The 20424-nt window shown below is 45.6% G+C and overlaps 1 protein-coding gene across 1 annotated transcript in view; it reads right to left on the bottom strand.

The window, feature by feature from the left end:
* Nucleotides 1-4072: 4072 nt before the first annotated feature.
* The window catches only part of LOC146839189 (CD5 antigen-like), a 147434-nt gene continuing 131082 nt past the window's right edge, over nt 4073-20424 (bottom strand). The window contains exon 5 of the mRNA XM_085600199.1: nt 4073-4752. Within this exon, the coding sequence (XP_085456325.1) occupies nt 4223-4752 (530 nt within the window). The 3' untranslated portion in view covers nt 4073-4222. The remainder of the gene's footprint in view (nt 4753-20424) is intronic.

Below are 20424 nucleotides of genomic sequence, written 5' to 3'. Positions count from 1 at the left end.
CGCGTTCCCCAAAGTCTTCTGAGAAAAATAGTACCTCACTTACGTGGGTAGGCCTAGTGCCCGCGACAGGCAAGGGACCAAAACCTATTGAGGAGAAATCAAAATAACCTATCCCAAAACGGCCTGGTTTTGCAAGCTGGGTCCCATGACTTTTTGGCCCCGGGCTTGGCGGCCATCTAGGAAAACCTGCCAACCCCAACACAAATTACCTACCACCCAGCGTTCCCCGAGGTCTCCCGATAAAAACGGTGCCTCACTCGTGTGTGAGACACAAGTACCCGCAACAGGCAAGGGCCCAAAACGTATTGAGGTGACATCATGTCACCTCAATACGTTTTGGGCCTGTCGCGGGTACTTGGGCCTCCCACACGAGTGAGGCACCGTTTTTATCATGTCACCTAAACACGTTTTGGGCCCTTGCCTGTCGCGGGTACCTGTGCCCCCCACATGAGTGAGGCACCATTTTTATCGGGAGACATGGGGGAACGCTGGGTGGTAGGAAATGTGTGTCAGCCCGGTGATGCCACAACTTTGCCTCACAAAAATGTGTGAAAAAAGTGATTTTTTTCAGCTAAATTTGAGGTTTGAAGGGCATTCTGGGTAAGGAAACGTTGGGAGATCCACGCAAGCCATACCTCCCTGTAAGCCCCCGGGTGTCTAGTTTTCAGAAATGTGTGGGTTTGGTAGGTTTCCCTAGGTGGCCGCCGAGCACCGGGCCAAAAACCCAGGGTACCCCCTTGGCAAAACCAGGTCGTTTTGTGATAGGCAATTTTCATGTTGCCTCAGTACGTTTTGAGCCCTTGCCTGTCGCGGGTACTTGGGAGTCCCACACGAGTGAGGCACCATTTTTATCGGGAGAACTGGGGGAACGCTGGGTGGTAGGAAATTTGTGTCAACCCAGTGATGCCACAACTTTCCCACACAAAAATGTGTGAAAAAAGTGATTTTTTTCAGCTAAATTTGCAGTTTGCAGGGGATTCTGGGTAAGGAAACATTGGGGGATCCATGCAAGCCATACCTCCCTGGAATCCCCCGAGTGTCTAGTTTTCAGAAATGTGTGGGTTTGGTAGGGTTCCTTTGGTGGCCGCCGAGCAACAGGACAAAAACCCAGGGTACCACCTTTGCAAAACAAGGTCGTTTTGAGATAGGCAATTTTGATGTCGCCTCACAACGTTTTGGGCCCTTGCCTGTCGCGGGTACTTCTGCCTTCCACACATGCGAGGCACCGTTTTTATCGGGAGACTGGGGGGAACGCTGGGTGGTAGAAAATTTGTGTCAGCCCGGGGATGCCACTACTTTCACACCCAAAAATGTGTGAAAAAAGTGCATTTTTCAGCTAAAAGTGAGGTTTGCAGGGGATTCTGGGTAAGGAAACGTTGGGGGATCCACACAAGCTATTCCTCCCTAGAATACCCTGGGTGTCTAGTTTTTATAAATGTATGGGTTTGGTAGGTTTCCCAAGGTGCCGGCAGAGCTAGGGTACAAAAACTACAGGTACGCACTTTGCCAAATAAAGGGTCATTTTTCACTGCGAAATTGAGCTGTGTCCACGTTGTGTTTTGTGCCGTTTCCTGTCGCGGGCACTAGGCCGACCCACACAAGTGAGGTACCATTTTTCTTGGAAGTCTTTCGGGAACGCGGAGTGGGTGGACATTTATGGATCCACGCAGATTCCAGAACTTTCCACCACAGAAATGTTGGGAAAATATGTTTTTTTGGACAAATTTATAGGTTTGCAAGGGGTTCTCGGTAACAGAACCTGGTGAGAGGCAGTCAAGTCACCCCATACTGGATTTCCCTGGGTGTATAGTTTTCAAAAATGTATAGGTTTGCTAGGTTTCCCTAGGTGCCGGCAGAGCTATGGTTAAAAAACTACAGCTAGGCACTTTGCCAAAAAAGGGTCATTTTTCACCGCGAAACTGAGGTGTGTCCACGTTGCGTTTTGCACCGTTTCCTGTCGCGAGCACTAGGTTGACCCACACAAGTGAGGTACCATTTTTCTCGGAAGACTTTGGGGAAGGCTGGGTTTGGGTGGAAATTTGTGGATCCAAGCGGATTCCAGAACTTTCCACCACAGAAATGTGGGTAAAATGTGGGTTTTTTTAACAATATTTTAGGTTTGCAAGGGATTCTGGGTAACAGTACCTGGTGGGAGGCATTCAAGTCACCACATCCTGGATTCCCCTTGGTGTCTAGTTTTCAAAAATGTATAGGTTTGCTAGGTTTCCCTAGGCGCCGGCAGAGCTATGGTTCAAAAACTACAGCTAGGCACTTTGCCAAAAAAGGGTCATTTTTCACTGCGAAATTAGAGGTGTGTCCACGTTGCATTATGCGCCGTTTCCTGTTGCGGGCACTAGGCCGATCCACAAAAGTGAGGTACCATTTTTCTCTAAAGACTTTGGGGACGCGGGGTGGGTGGAAATTTGTGGATCCACGCAGATTCCAGAACTTTCCACCACAGAAATGTGGGGAAAATGTGTTTTTTTGTTTGTCAATTTTTTAGGATTGCAAGGGATTCTGGGTAACAGAACCTGGTGGGAGGCAGTCAAGTCACCCCATCCTAGATTACCCTGGGTGTCTAGTTTTCAAAAATGTATAGGTTTGCTAGGTTTCCCTAGGTGCCGGCAGAGCTATGGTTAAAAAACTACAGCTAGGCACTTTGCCAAAAAAGGGTAATTTTTCACTGCGAAATTAGAGGTGTGACCACGTTGCGTTTTGCGCCGTTTCCTGTCGCGGGCACTAGGCCGACCCACACAAGTGTGGTAACATTTTTATCGGAGACTTAGGGTAATTCAAATTTGTAAAGCAACTGTTATTACCTATTGACTTTCGATGCATTGCTGCCTTCCAAATGAAAGACATTGTGTAAAAAATAAGTTATTTTGAAAAATGACCGATAATTCTCATGCTAGTATGAGTATTCCCTATTTCGAAAATGTGCACATATCTACTGTTTCTAAACTCTATAATTTGTTCCCATTTCAGAAATACATAGGTGTCTTTCATACCGATTTTTCCATGTATGGATTTTCCCACAATAATTGATATATGCCCGGTACATAATAAAAAGCCATTTCAAGTTGCTGCTCAGTTTTTTACTCTGGGTTCGTCGGGTTCTTGGTGAACCTACAAGTCCTATATATCCCCACAACCAGGTCCAGCGGATCTAACGGTATATTGCTTTCAAAGAGCTGTCATAATTAGAAGTTACAAGTGAAAACGTTGACACAAAAGGCTGTTTTTTTCAACTAATTTTCAATTTTTCCTATATTTAACTGTTAGTTTCTATAAAGAAACCTTGATGGATCTACACAAATGACCCCTTGCTAAATTCAGAATTTTGTCTACTTCTCTAAAATGTATAGCTTTCCAGGATCCATTATTGCTTTCATTCCCATTTCTACCATTAACTGGAAGGAGGTTGAAACTGAAAGCACAAAAATAGAAAAAATAGGCTATGTCCCAGAAAAATGCCAAAACTGGGTAAAAAATGTTGGTTATATGACAAAAGTCTATCACTCCCTAAAAGCTGGGGAAATGGTGATTTCAGCCCCACAAACCCTTTTCTGATACCATTTGCAGGGAAAACCGAGACGCTTTCATTTGCAGCCCTTTTTTCTAATTTTTCCCCCAAAAAACAAATTTTAGCTGTATTTTGGCTAATTTCTGGGACCCCGCCAGGGGTATCCACAAACCCTGGGTACCTTTACAATCCCCATGATGTAGGAAGAAAAGGACGCAAATTTGGCGTGGATACCTTCTGTGGTCAAAAAGTTACAGGGGCCTAAGCACGCACTATCCCAAGTAGCCAAAAAAAGGCTTAGCACAAGGGGGAAAAGGCCTAGCAGCGAAGGGGTGAAGTCTCAACGTCTAGCAGAAATGAAGTGATCCATGGGCTGAATGGGCCTGACAGTATGAGTGCTGAAGTGAGAGCAATGACAACAGACTTGCAAGACCTGTAAACTAGCACATCATTTGTTTTAAGCCTTGAAGCGGCAGAAACAAATGTCCCTTACTTTTGTAGACGTGTTGTAGCAACTTTCAGCATGAACCAAAACACATAAATAATTCGAATCTAAAATCCAGCATATTTATAAATAGAAATTACTGCCTTGAAATAGCTAAATTAGTTCTGAACATGATTTACAGCAGCTCTTCCTCTAAGGAAGTGAATTCTAGAAATGATCAAAGACACACATCTACAGGCCTGCTCCTCCACCGTTTAACTCAGCTCTATGGCTGAGGACATGTAGCTACAAACCACAGGAAAGACCTTCTCTGTGAAGGTATCTGTGTAGGTGAAGAGGTGCTCCTGGGTCTCAGCATTGAAGAAGGACACCAGCCCTTCCTCGTACTCTAGGTAAACTCCAATGTGACTTACTAATGGTATTGGTGTTGAAAGGTCACCACGTATAGCCTGAATGGCACTAGAATCTGTATAGCGCGTCAAAACCCAGAAGCCACTCTCAGGCTGAAGTGACTTTGCAAAGTAATTCCTAGTAACAGACTGCCTGGCCACCCCCACACACCACGATATAAAGGAATGTGTTTCAAGACGACGTTTGTGCACCGTCAGCTCCCAGTAATGCTTCCCAGAGGTGAAGCCCACAGTTCCAAGAACACAAGTAGGGTGCCGAAATCTCTCTGCACTCTTGGCAACATTTTGTTTAATAGAAAGTCTTGTGACGCTCTTTCCATCTGCAGAGATCTTGAGTGCAGGATGAGCTGTGTTCCGATCCAGGAAGATGGATTCTGAGGAGGAAAAGACAAGGTCACTCTGATGAGCTGTCAAGACCTCCTTTTGTATCTGTCTTCACAACACTGAGCCCAGCAGCTTCCTTCTCTCAGGTCCTTCTGTCATCCATACTCCCATCTCTCCATCATCCCCCATTGTCCATCTGCACATCCCCCTGTCTGTCCGTCTCTCAGGTTCTTCTGTCATCCATCCTTCCATCTCTCCATCATCCCCCATTGTCCATCTGCGCATCCCCCTGTCTGTCCAGCTCTCAGATCCTTCTTATCCCTCTCCACCCTTCTGACCCCAGCAGCTCTCATCTGTCCATTATCCCTGCCATCCTCCCATCTCTCCATCATCCCCCATTGTCCATCTGTGCATCCTCCTGTTTGTCCAGCTCTCAGGTCCTTCGGTCATCCATCCTTCCATCTCTCCATCATCCCCCATTGTCCATCTGCGCATGGTCCTGTCTGTCCAGCTCTCTGGTCCTTCTTATCCCTCTCAACCCTTCTGACCCCAGGAGCTTTCTTCTGTTGTCCATCCTCTGATCTCTCCATCATCCACCATCTCCTGTCTGTCCAGCTCTCAGGCCTTTCTTTCTGATCTATCTCCACCCTTCTAAGCCCATCGACTTCCTTCTGGCAACCCTTTTACCTTGTATACACCACCCGTCGTCGATCTGTGCATCCTCCTGTCTGTCCACCTCTCTTAATTTTTAGAGACAGTATAAATAAACCCAAAGCATTAGAAACCTCTGAATCGAAAAATACTACCTTTATGATGACAAGCAAACCTGGAAATGCCTTCAGACATTCTATAAGAAAGATTATCTCCAGTTCACTCTGATCATGTTTGCTATATTTTTGTTCAGAAACAAATTCTCTCCCCAATGTTATCACATGACCTCTAGGTGGGTCAGACCTGAGGTAGCTCATTATTATCTACACTGGAAAAGATCGAGAGGATGAGAAAAGACTGAAACAGGAATGTCACTATGTCTATATTCAACAGAAACTCACCCTTGTAAATCCATGACTGAAAGGTATCTCTTGGTTCCTGTAGGAGTAACAAATCAAGTCAAATACTCATTGTGCTCCATACAAGACCTCCTGAACCAAAGCACAGGGCTGCATCCAAGACACGCTACCAATTACAACCATTTACGCAAAAGTGACACAGCTCAATGCAGAGACCGCACTTCTATTACATCCAACCAACAATAAGCGACAGGACTTCATGCAGACACCGGCTTCCCATTACATCCATCCAACAATAAGGTACAAGACTACACACAGACACTGTCTTCCTATGACATCCATGCAACAATAGGGTACAGGACTACATGCAGACACCAGCTTCCTATTACATCCATCCAACAATAAGGGACAGGGCTGCATGCAGACACCGGCTTCTGATTACATCTATCCAACAATAAGGTACAGAACTCCATGCATGCATACACCGGCTTCCTATTTCACCCATTAAACAATAAGGTACAGGACTGCATGCAGACACCGTCTTCTGAGTACATCCATCCAGCAATAAGGAACTGGACTGCATGCAGACACCAGATTCCTATTGTATCCATCCAACAAGAAGGGACAGGACTGCATGCAGACATCTGATTCCTATTACATTCATTCAAAAATAGAGTACAGGACTGCATACAGACACCAGCTTCCACTAATGTACAACCAATAATAAGGACCAGGGCTGCATGCAGACACCGGCTTCTTATTAAATCCATCAAACATTAAGGTACAGGTCTGAATGTGTACCCTGGCATCCTATTACATCCATCCAATAATAAGAGACAGGTCTGAATGCAGACACCGGCTTCTTACTACATCCATCCAACAATATGCGGCAGGACTTCATGCAGACATCGGCTTCTGATTACATCCATCCAACAACAAGGTACAGGACTCCATGCATGCAGACACTGTATTCCTATTTCACCCATTAAACAATAAGGTACAGGATTGCATGCAGACACCGGCTTCTGATTACATCCATCCAGCAATAAGGAACTGGACTGCATGCAGACACCTGATTCCTATTACATTAATTCAAGAAAAGGGTACATGACTGCATACAGACACCAGCTTCTAATTACATCGATCCAACAATATGGGCCAGGACTGCTTGCAGACACTGCCTTCCTATTAAATTCATCCAACATTAAGGTACAGGTCTGAATGTGTACCCTGGCATCCTATTACATCCAATAATAAGGGACAGGTCTAAATGCAGACACTGGCTTCCTTCTACATCCATCCAACAATAAGTAGCAGGACTGAATGTGAACCCTGCAATCCAATGGCATCCATCCAACAATAAGGGCCATGACTGCATACAGATGCTGACTTCCTATTAAATCCATCCAACATTAAGGTGCAGGTCTGAATGTGTACTCTGGCATACATTACATACATCCAATAATAATGGACAGGTCTGAATGCAGACACAGGCTTCTTATTACATTCATCCAACAATAGGGTACATGAATGTATGCAGACACCCGTTTCCTTTTACATCCAACCAACAATAAGGAACAGGTCTGCAAGCAGACACTGGCTTCTCATTACAGCCATCCAACAGTAAGGGGCAGAGCTGCATGCAGACACAGGCTTCCTATTAAAGCCATCCGGCAATAAAGGACAGGACTGCATGCAGGCACCGGCTTCCAATTTCCATCCATCCAACAATAAGGGACATGACTGCATGCAGATACCATATTCCTATTAAATCCATCCAACAATAAAGGACAGGGCTGCATGCAGGCACCAGCTTCCTATTACATCCATCCAAAAATACTGGACAGGACTGCATGCAGACACCGGCTTCAAATTTCCATCCATCCAACAATAAGGGACAGGACTGTATACAGACACCAGATTCCTATTAAATCCATCCAACAATAAAGGACAGGGCTGCATGCTGGCACCAGCTTTCTATTACATCCATCCAAAAATAAGGGGCAGGACTGCATGCAGACACCGGCTTCCTATTTCATCCATCAAACAATGAGGTACAGCACCACATGCAGACACCGGCTTCCTATTACATCCATCCAACAATAATGGACAGGACTGCACGCAAACACTGTCTTAGTATTACATTCATCAATCAATAATGTACAGGACTGTCTGCAGACACTTTCCCCCTGTTACATCCATTCAAAAATAAGGGACATCAGTGCATGCAGAAACTGGCGCCCTATTACATCAATACAACAATAAGGCACGGGACTTCATGCAGACACCTGCTTCCTATTAAATCCATCCAACAATAAGGGACAGGAATGCATGCAGACACCTGCTTCCTATTAAATCCATCCAACAATAGGGGGCAGGGCAGCATGCAGACACCAGTTTCTTATTACATTCATCCAACAATAAAGGACAGGGCTGCATGCAGACACCAGTTTACTAATAAATCCATCCAACAAAAAGGGACAGGACTGCATACAGATAACACCAGTTTCCTATTCACTCCATCCAACAGGGAGGGACATATCCTATTATACTTGCTCAATAATAAAAGTCAGAGCTAATTGGACACACTGGCTTCTCATTACATCCAACCAGGAATACAGGACATGGCTACATGCAGACACTGTTGTCTTTTTACACTCGTTCAGGAACAAGGGACAGGGCGTTTGCAGACACCAGTTCCCTGTTGTCCCCGCTCACAAACAAAATACAAAGCTATAGGCAGACACTTGTTCCCTATTACATTAATTCAGGAAAAAGAGACAGAGCCCTATGAAGACAGCTGATCCCAATTTCAAGAAGCAGAACAAGAGACAGGGCTACAAGCAGCCACTCTCTGCTTATTACAGAAGCAGTGAACATAACCACATACATACACCAGGTTTCTTTTACATCTCTCCAGGAACCTAGAGTGTCAATCACACATCTCATCAATGAGACAGCCACAAAGGGAAGAGACACACAGGCAAATATTTGACAATTCAGGGCACAGGAATCTGGAATTCCCTCAAGAGTAAAACCTCACAACATGGGCCGCGCACAACTTCTAAAAACAGAACTAGACACTCACAATTCAAAGGACTGAGGGTCTGATGCACTATTATTCTATTCACAATAAGAGACAGCAAATTATGCACAATTCCATTTTGTGGATGCAATAGTATTTTGTGAACTGACCTATGTCACAAGTTCAAGCCGACCACAATGGAGTGCGGGACGACTGCATGGACGTAATTAGGCCAGTGCGAGGTCCTGCAGTGTTGTCGAGGATCCTGTCAATAAGGGCTTGCGATGCTGAGTGAGGTATCGAGGGTGCATTGTGCAGTCGAGGCAATGTGCGGGTTTTGAGGAGCTGCGAGGCTGTGATACAGAGTCTGTCATCGTCATTGAGGCTGACACCGACAAGAGATGTGAGGGCCTGTGTCGAGGATGCATTGGGCAGTGGCAGTTCTGATGCGAAGACAGGCTGCCAAGCGATGCGAGTCTAAGCAACGGTTCCGATCCACGCAGCAGATGTGATGTGTGATATTGATATTGCATTTGTAGAGCACAATGTATACCCGAAGAAGTCTTGCCACTACTGTCTGCTATCCAACAGCACAAGTGAGGAACTATAGTGAGGAAGTGAAAAGCCATGTCTTTAGATGTTTTCTAAGGTCTAAAGGCATCTGGTTCCAGAGCTGGGAAGTAGAGTAGACAAAAAATGTCCAACCAAGGAGGCTCTGTAGACTCTTGGCACCACCTTACTGGAGCCAGCCAACCGTAAATATCTATTTGGTGCTTGCCAACAAAAGCTTCTCTCGAGGTACTCAGAGCCTTTTCAGTTAAGAGCTTTGTGAGCTATACATTAGGCTTTGAAAGCAACACTCTTTTTAAAAGGTAGCCAGTGTACCTCTTCCAAACTTTGCCTTTGAACTTGGGGGAAAGCTTCCAGAGGTTTCCGTTTGGGGTCCCCAGGCATCATGCCTTCACCTCCCTGGCTCATAACTGTGTACATGGGGTATTCATTATTTTGTGTGGAGGCAGGACATAGCCTATTGAAGTGTAGGTAGGGCTGTGTCCAGCTCCCTTCTCCCATCTCCCATCTCGCCAGTAATGGCTCATACAGGCATACTTAAGCTCTCTCTTGTATGGGGCTGTCCAGAAGGAATACACAAAGCCCAACTGTCAGCTACACATACTCATGTGATCCAGAACAAGCTACAGGCAGTAAATGGCTAAGACAGGAAAATGCAACTTTATAAAAGTGGCATTTTCAAAATTGTAATTTAAAATCTAACTTTACCAAAAGTGGTTCTGGCCCTGGTGACCCCTTTAACACCCACACCCTGGGTACCCTTGGTAGACCTTTTCTAGGGAGTTATAAGGGGATTAAAGTCCTTGCATACTGGCAGTACCAACTTGCTATATCGTGTTTTAGGGCGAGATCTCCGGCACTGAAGCCTGGGCAGCAGGTTCTGGTGAACTTTGAGAGTCATAACCATCAGCTTTGGAGTAAAAAGTGTGGGGGTGACGACACAAAAGGGAACTTTCCTACATAACCTCCGCCAGACAAAAGGTGAGGAGCAACTAACTAAAACCCTGGCAGTTCTTATTGTCTAAGTGGAAAAGCCTGGAAAGGCCATCTCCATTGGCATGGTCTGTCCCTGGTCTGTGTTCCACTGTAAAATCCATACCCTGTAGGAAAATGGGCCACCTCAACAATTTTGGATTCTCTCCTCTCATCTGCATTAGCCATCTAAGAGGCATGTGGGTAGTTTGAACCTTGAAGTAAGTCCCAAACAGTTGGAGTCTCAGCTTATTCAGGGATGAAACAACAACAAAGGCGTCCCTCTCAGTTGCACTGTAATGCTGCTCTTTATGGAGCAGGCAACTCCTGATATTGCAAGCTGGTTGATCCTGGCCCTCATCATTTGTTTGTGACCAGACTGCCCCCATCCCATGTGCAGAGGAGTCTGTTTGGACAATGAACTCCTTTCCATATTCGGGTACCTTCAAGGTAAGGCACTGACCACATATCCTCTTTCAGGGTGTCAAAGGCCTTTTGGCATCCTGATGCCAATGCAGTTGGCCTTTCGAGGTTTTTAGAGGCAGGTTGAGTGAATAGTGCCATACCCCTCCACAATCCTCCTGTAGTACCCAGTCAAGCCAAAGAAAGCCCAGTCTTGGGTCTTCGTCTTGACAGCTTCCCACTCCAGAATCTTGGATTGGAGAGGTTGCATTTGGCTTCTACCTACAAGGTGGCCCAAGTAGACAACATAAATCTGCCGTATCTGAAATTTACTGGCCTTGATAGTTAGGCCTGCCTGCTGCCAGGCCTGTAAAACTTACATAAGGTGGACCAGGCGATCCTCCCTGATAGAACTAAATCCAACAATATCATCCAGATATGTTGCACTAAAGTTGCCCAGTCCTGAGAGAACTCTGTTCACCTACATTTGGAAAGTGGCAGGTGGATTTTTCAGACCAAAGAGTATCCCTTTCAACAGAAAGTGGCCCCCTGGGATCAAAAATGGTAAGCTTGCTTTTGCTCCTTGGTTGAGTCCAATCTACCAGTACCCTGATATTAAGTCAAAAGTACTTGGGAATTTGGCTGCTTACGGTCAATGAGATCATCAGTTCCCTGGAATGGGGTGTACATCGGTGTAGTCACTGCATTCAACCCCCTGAAATTCACACAAAATCTCATCTCTGGTTTTCCACCCTTTGAGTGATGTTTGGGGACCAGAGATACTGGGCTAGCCCAGGGTCTGTCAGAAGGTGATATTATCCCTAGCTCTATCATTTTCCTTAGTTCAGCTTTGATGCAACTTTTGACATGGTCAGACAGTCTTTATATATAATTTTTGGCAGGGAGACAGTCACCAGTGTCCACATCATGTACACGCCACGTTGTCTAACCAGGGGTCAAGGAGAAGAGCTCAGGAAACTAATTTATTTCTTGCCTGCAGGGCGTCTGCTTTTGGTCAGCAAGGGAGTCTGACAAGAAAACCCCCTCAACTGAGCCATCTTGCGGGTTGTTTGACAGCAAGCCAGGGAGAGGTTCAGTTCCCTTCTCCTGATCACTATTAGGAAAGATCAGCATGGTCATGTCAGCCCTGTCTTGGTATGGTTTTAGGTGATTGACATAGAGTACCCTGTTAGGGCCCCTAGGGGTGCCTAACTCTACCAAGTAGGTGACTTCTCCTTTATTCTCCAAAATAGAGTAGGGCCTAGGACACTTTTCCTAGAGGACCATGGGAGCCATAGGCTCCGACATCTACACAAACTGGCCTGCTTCACACTCAACCTGTGCTGACATTTGGTCATGCCTGAGCTTGAGAAGCTCCTGACTGACCTTCAGATTTTTACGTGCCCTCTTCATGTATTCAGCCATAAGTGAACGCAGGCCAAGTACATAGTCCAATATGAGATGCTTCTCCCAGTCTTCCCTAACTACACTCAATAGACCTCTTACAGGGTAGCCAAATAAAAGTTTGGCCATCCTGGCCAGCTGGAGAATGATGCTTATCCTACCTCGCTGAGAGGACCTGGAACTCCTTGTCTCTACATCACAGGCAATCATCATTCTGTAAAGTCTTCAAGACCTGGCTCCTCGACTGACCTGAAGATCTCCCCACCCGTCCCCTCCACCCCCCCACAGAGTCTTGAGACCCTAATGGGTGAGTAGTTGCACTCTAGAAGAATCCTGATTGATTGATTGATTGAAGTCCAAACGGGCAAAAGCCAACTGCCTTCTGTTGCACCTCTCTGTAGCCAAACAAGAGACACAATGACAGGACATCCCATCTCCTTCTGAGAATTTCAGGGATGTCCTTTTGCTCCAGATATGGCCATAATGTATATGGCACTCTATGAAGAACGCTGGATTTATAATAACAATCCGTTCGATGGGCATATAAACATGGCGGTGATATATAGACGACATCTTTATGCTCTGGAGAGGCCCGCCACAAAGCTTTCAGAACTTCCAATATTGGTTGAATCAGAGAAATCCAAATATCCATGAAGATGGTATTCTAATCACCGCTCTGTTTACTAAAAAAACGGATAGAAATACGTTACTTCAGTTCACCAGCTTTCACCAAAGGAATTTGAAGGATAATATCCCATTTAGTCAATTTCTGCGAATAAGGTGCAATTGCTCAAAAAAGGAAGATTACTTCGAAAACGCAAAAATACCGCTGGAAAAGCTGGTTGAGTGAAACTATACTCGCAAGCTGACAAAACGAGCGATCAAAAGAGCTTGGTACATACCGAGGGAATCACTTCTAACACTGAAGGACAAACCGAAAGAGATGCCCTTGGTCTGCATAACCACCTTCTCCCGTTCTACCAACAAAATCAAAAAGATTGTGAGGAAAAACTGGCACAGTGTCAAAGGACTTGAGATTTTTATGGAAATGCCCATCTTTGCCCTAAAAGAATAGAAGTATTAGAGACCATCTGGTACGTGCGAACACCAAACTGAAAAGGATCCAACCCACATTACGAACCATGCTTGCACTGCCTCCAGTAAAAGGACACCATTGATGTGGCAATTGTAACTCGTGTGGCAGTACTATTGAAGGGAGCGTCTTCTCCTATGGAAAGTATTTCCCACAAAGAATTTACCAACTGCAACACGTCCAATATGGTGTATTGTGTAACATGTCCTTGCAACTTGGCATATGTTGGGAAAACAACACAACAAATAAAAACACAAGTGACCCAACATAGATCATGAATCAAATGTAAAGTTGTGACAGCCCCTATGGTAAAACACTGCATAGACAAAAATCATGGACCACAAGACATAAAGTGGACAGTATTAAAACATGTGACAGGTCAGAATACAGACACATTATTGGCTAGCTTCGAAGCCAGATATATTCTCAAACTCGGCACCACTGATAATGGTCTAAACAAACTTTCAGAAATACTACACTGCTTTTAAATCAGGCCAGTTCCTGTACAAGCCACATGAACTTCAGAAATACCAACATTGATCACCCACAGGCTATTGGGAATACTATTTTATTTTAGTATCCCTTCGTCCGATATCTCACTGGAAATCTTTCCGTGATGCCATGCTGTACACGTATTTGAAGTTTTAATTTCTCGGACCTACAGATACATAACCATGTAAACTGAAAAGGAAGTCAGGCACTTTTCCCTAGTTGAATCACGCTTTTCCGTCCCCACTCGTATGCGTCACCACACAACATTAACAAAAAGCCAGTTATGCAATGTAGACGTAATCACGCAATATACGATGTAGATGAACCCAGAACCAAATGCTGAAATTACTAGGCGAGCTTCGAAGAAAAGAGATTGATGCTTTACGAAGTAGGCGGCGTTATACCAAAAAAGGTAACCATTTAGGTACACCGCTGAATCCTGACTCCGACTCACGGTTTGCAGGGAAGCATGCGGGCAAAGCACTAAGGTGTTAATTTTGAATCTAAACCACGCTTCCTCCCTTTTGCTTTCTGCTGTTTCGAAAACCGCTTGTACAGGCAGTTACCAACACGCGCACTCTATGGCACAGCTACTCGTGGAGAGATACACCACTTTTTTCCTCTATGCGCACATAAAAGACTCTCGATTATGTGGATATGTTTATGTCCAATTAATACTCCACCCATTTGACAAAACTTTCTCTATCTTCCTCATACAGCGACCACAAGCTGAAAAAAGTGAATAATGAGCCAGAATACAGATGCTTGAGTGATCTACCACATAGGAGAATACTTGCTCCTCAATAGGTATGATATTTCTTGATGCTATAATAATTCTACACCTCAATTAGCATTCATAATGAGGCACTGACACTGTTTTATTTTCTCTCTTTAAATCACAGCGTCCTACCCAAACACAACCTAGCCCTGGGAAAGACCTTCTTTGAAACCTCACGGTCCCTTGCACGAAGGTCGAAATGCGTCGGCACACTTTTTCACTCTCCCCAACCCTTGTCTTGAGGCCAGGAGCCTTTTTGTCTCTACTCTGAAACTGAATTGAAAACAAGGTCATATAAACCGAGGTGACAACTAAAGCAAGATGGTTTCCCTCTCATTGATAAACAGCATCTTGAGACTTGCTCCGTTCTCCAAACTATTTGGACCGTTAAATGACTAGTACTAAGAATTGTCAAGCTTTTTTCGCTGGTACACGTATCAAAAGGAGTAGGACACAACAAGGTTTTATCATTGATTCACATGTAAATACTGGTCACTAATTTTGGACTTTATAATCTGCTATTGCTTTGATTTTTTACTTTTTTGCACACAAAAACGTTTGCATGCCTTGTACAATGATTAGCATACAAGCACAACTCTGTGAAGTATGATATGACTATGCAATAATGTGTAAAAAACAAAAGACCGATGTAAATGATGTACTGACGAAACCATAACACATTGTTCATATGAACTGTATTGCACATGTTATGAAACGGTATGCATGTCTTTTCCCAGTAGAATTGCATTTTGTAAACATGTAAGCTCATAATGTGAGCAGATACGAAGGTAAAGAACACAGACCTAATGTATTAAAACATTGAAATGATTTATTGTCCAAGAGGCACCCTTTCTTCATAATATTGACTTGATTTCAGCCTCTTGTGGTCCTTAACAGAATCACTCCCCTTTAGTTTGCAAAATACCATGGTAACGCTGGCACCTGTATCCCTGAGAGCCTCTACTTCAGTACCATTGATGTTGGACCACTGTCTATTCTTCTCCAGGCTTCGAGGTAAGACAGCCAGGGTTTCAACATCCACCCCACCCAGGAAAACAAAAGTAACCTCAGTATATCCTTTGGTCTTCCCAAAGTACACTTCCATCCCCACACCTATGCTAGTCTATCCCTTGGTTTGGCCACCACTTGGGGATGTTGGAACATGCTGGATCTCTTCTCTTCTGCACTGGCTGGTGACAGTCAAAGCATGCCCCAGATGCCTTTGTAGGATCCAAATTCCTAACTTGGTAACCCCTACCATTAGACTGGGAAGAGTTCTGGGGGCCCTCTCCTGAGAAGAACGTTGGGGCCTTTAGAAACCCCTTCTTTTTATCCTTGTTGCTGCTCACCCCCTTCCCCTACTCGTAAGTATGAGCACCCTACTTGTGGTTACTCCCACCATGGACCTTTCTTTCACCCTGGTTCTAGCCCACTTGTCGGTTGCCTTCCCCAGCTCTCTGAGAGAGGACAACTTAGAACTCACCAAATGCTGATGCAATTTCTCTGTATTAGAAAAAATGTGCATGTTAGACTTGGCTCCCTTGGCATGGTTTACCCTAACTTTTTGCCTTTAGACCTCCTGTTTTTGCTGACTTCGTTTTTGCTGGCTGAGGAAATTCGATTTTCGATCTCGCTTGTATTCAGCCACCATTTTGTGTTCCGCCGCCATTTTGTGTTGCCCTCACTCAGGCAGCACGGCGAACAAAGTCCTTTTCTGCTTTTCCTACTGCAGCGTGTCAAATAGCCTTCTGCCTCTGTTTACGAAACCAGTGTCAGGGACTGGCCGAGTCCCCTAATCTTCGTCTGGTTTGACTAATCCCTGTCTCGACTATCTGTTGGTTCACTCTATTGTCTCCTGATTTTATCTTATCTTCTGGCCTTCGCTATTCTCTACTTGTATTCTCTCATTTCACATCTGTCCTCCAAGGCATACAAATGTGTCCGGCCACCTGCAACTTGAATTGTGGACACTACCACTGATTAACTTGCAGGGAGGGGTGACAAACACAGTTGGAAGAGAGGCTCATTGGTTACTTGATATCTTGTTTTCAAACTCTTCTCATTGGTTATGTCTTGTTTTCAAACTTTTCTCATTGGTTACTTGATATCTTGTTTTCAAACTCTTCTCATTGGTTATGTCTTGTTTTCAAACTTTTCGCATTGGTTGACCATGTATGTATTGGGAGTGTTCTTTGTTATTCTTATACTGTCTATGTGCTATAAAAGATTGTGCGCCACAGAGTAAAGTGGCAGTCACCTGAGAACATAGCGAGTGTACTTCTTGGACAACTGTGCTAGCTGCAGGTAATAAACCTGATCTTCTACGCCCAACAGAGTGTCCTGTGTCTCTGTTCAACAAGGCAGGTGAACTCAGGAGATTAAGGCGTACCCTGCGCCGCCAGGCCCATAAGGTTCTGGTTCTTCATGGCCTTAGGACTCTGTGCACTTTACCACTGCTAACCAGTGCTGAATTGCTTAAGTTCTTTGCCTACAGCATGGTACCATTATCATATACACAATTGTCATATTTAATTTACCTATAAGTCCCCAGTAAATTGCACTACATGTGCCCACTGCTTGTAAAATAAATGCTACCAGTTGGCCTGCAGCACTGATTATACTTCAGCAGCCCTTCAAACATGTCTTATGCCTGCCATTGCAGAGCCTGAGTGTTTAAACTGCCATGCGGACCTTGCAGGATAACCCCCTGCCCAGGCCCAAACGTCCCCTTTTATTACATATAATTCACCCATAGGGTAGGCCCTGGGCAGCCCCAATGGCAGAGTGCAGTGTATATAAAAAGCTGAACAGATAGTTTTAAGTTTTAGAAGTACTGGTGGTGAAAAAAAATGTAACTTATTTTCACTACGGCATGGCCTATCTCTCCCACAGGTTGACATTAGGATTGCCTAATTTCATTTTAAAAATGTAATTTGCAATTGGGAAGAGGTAAGACCCCAAAGTCTGGTGTCTTGTTTTTTTGCAGCTTTATGTAGCGCAAACACTACCCTAAGGTATTGGAGTGCTTTACATGAGCACCAGCTACGTTACACAAGGACACATTCATTTTTGGTAAGCACCGGCATATTAATTGATTTACACAGAATCACAGGATGTTGAGCCGAGGCTAGACCTGGTTCTCCAACTCCAAAGTCTGTGGCTCTGGCTGTTACGCCACATTTTCACTGGAATCACAATTTAAAATCTCAACTTATGGTAAAGTTGCATTTTAAATTTCAATTCTGAAAATGCCACTTTTAGAAAGTTGTACAACAAACAAATGATGGACGGAATGCTGACAATGCAGACATTCTCCCCCAGTCAAGAGATCTGGGTTAAATCCATCGTTCTTTTGCCCACTACGCAACCCCAGTTCAGACATGGCCATATGCAAATCAGTCTTGACCCTGTGCCTCATGGGAACAGTCCAGCCCGAACTGCCAAGCCATGTCTTCCCTGGACCGGAATCAAGCCTCCTAGGACCGGAAAATGGCTATCAGCCGTCATCAGCCAGGATAGCTTGACTCCAGTGGCGTAGTGAGCACGGGTCCCACGTCTGGGAATACCCATCCCACTTAGGGCGAAAAGCGTAACAACAAACAAATGATGGACGGACAATGCAGACATTCTCCCCCAGACAAGAGATCTGGGTTAAATCCATCGTTCTTTTGCCCACTACGCCACCCCAGTTCAGACATGGCCATAACAAATCAGTCTTGACCCTGTGCCTGCTGGGAACAGTCCAGCCCGAACTGTCAAGCCATGTCTTCCCTGGACCGGAATCAAGAATCCTAGGACCGGTTTCTGGCTAGCAGCCGTCATCAGCCAGGATAGCTTGACTCCAGTTGCGTAGTGAGCACGTGTCCCACTTCTGGGAATACCCATCCCACTTAGGGTGAAAAGCGTTACAACAAACAAATGATGGACGGAATGCTGACAATGCAGACATACTCCCCCAGTCAAGAGATCTGGGTTAAATCCATCGTTCTTTTGCCCACTACGCCACCCCAGTTCAGACATGGCCATATGCAAATCAGTCTTGACCCTGTGCCTCATGGGAACAGTCCAGCCCGAACTGCCAAGCCATGTCTTCCCTGGACCGGAATCAAGCATCCTAGGACCGGTTTCTGGCTATCAGCCGTCATCAGCCAGGATAGCTTAACTCCAGTGGCGTAGTGAGCACGGGTCCCACGCCTGGGAATACCCATCCCACTTAGGGCGAAAAGCGTTACAACAAACAAATGATGGACGGAATGCTGACAATGCAGACATTCTCCCCCAGTCAAGAGATCTGGGTTAAATCCATCGTTCTTTTGCCCACTACGCCACCCCAGTTCAGACATGGCCATATGCAAATCAGTCTTGAACCTGTGCCTCATGGGAACAGTCCAGCCCGAACTGCCAAGCCATGTCTTCCCTGGACCAGAATCAAGCATCCTAGGACCGGTTTCTGGCTATCAGCCGTCATCAGCCAGGATAGCTTGACTACAGTGGCGTAGTGAGCACGGATCCCACGTCTGGGAATACCCATCCCACTTAGGGCGAAAAGCGTTACAACAAACAAATTATGGACGGAATGCTGACAATGCAGACATTCTCCCCCAGTCAAGAGATCTGGGTTAAATCCATCGTTCTTTTGCCCACTATGCCATGCCAGTTCAGACATGGCCATATGCAAATCAGTCTTGACCCTGTGCCTCATGGGAACAGTCCAGCCCGAACTGCCAAGCCATGTCTTCCCTAGACCGGAATCAAGCATCCTAGGACCGGTTCCTGGCTATCAGCCAGGATAGCTTGACTCCAGTGGCGTAGTGAGCACGGGTCCCACGTCTGGGAATACCCATCCCACTTAGGGCAAAAAGCGTTACAACAAACAAATGATGGACGGAATGCTGACAATGCAGACATTCTCCCCCAGTCAAGAGATCTGGGTTAAATCCATCGTTCTTTTGCCCACTACGCCACCCCAGTTCAGACATGGCCATATGCAAATCAGTCTTGACCCTGTGCCTCATGGTAACAGTCCAGCCCGAACTGCCAAACCATGTCTTCCCTGGACCGGAATCAAGCATCCTAGGACCGGTTTCTGGATATCAGCCGTCATCAGCCAGGATAGCTTGACTCCAGTGGCGTAGTGAGCACGGGTCCCACGTCTGGGAATACCCATCCCACTTAGGGCGAAAAGCATTACAACAAACAAAGGATGGACGGAATGCTGACAATGCAGACATTCTCCCCCAGTCAAGAGATCTGGGTTAAAACCATTGTTCTTTTGCCCACTACGCCTCCCCAGTTCAGACATGGCCATATGCAAATCAGTCTTGACCCTGTGCCTCATGGGAAGAGTCCAGCCCGAACTGCCAAGCCATGTCTTCCCTGGACCGGAATCAAGCATCCTAGGAGCGGTTTCTGGCTATCAGCCGTCATCAGCCAGGATAGCTTGACCCCAGTGGTGTAGTGAGCACGGGTCCCACATCTGGGAATACCCATCCCACTTAGGGCGAAAAGCGTTACAACAAACAAATGATGGGCGGAATGCTGACAATGCAGACATTCTCCCCCAGTCAAGAGATCTGGGTTAAATCCATCGTTCTTTTGCCCACTACGCCACCCCAGTTCAGACATGGCCATATGCAAATCAGTCTTGAACCTATGCCTCATGGGAACAATCCAGCCCGAACTGCCAAGCCATGTCTTCCCTGGACCGGAATCAAGCATCCTAGGACCAGTTTCTGGCTATCAGCCGTCATCAGCCAGGATAGCTTGACTACAGTGGCGTAGTGAGCACGGGTCCCACGTCTGGGAATACCCATCCCACTTAGGGCGAAAAGCGTTACAACAAACAAATGATGGACGGAATGCTGACAATGCAGACATTCTCCCCCAGTCAAGAGATCTGGGTTAAATCCATCGTTCTTTTGCCCACTACGCCACCCCAGTTCAGACATGGCCATATGCAAATCAGTCTTAACCCTG

The sequence above is a fragment of the Triturus cristatus genome, chromosome 4_2 (assembly GCF_964204655.1).
Source record: "Triturus cristatus chromosome 4_2, aTriCri1.1, whole genome shotgun sequence".
In the NCBI taxonomy this organism is placed as follows: domain Eukaryota; kingdom Metazoa; phylum Chordata; class Amphibia; order Caudata; family Salamandridae; genus Triturus; species Triturus cristatus.
This window is presented reverse-complemented; position numbering and strand designations above follow the sequence as displayed.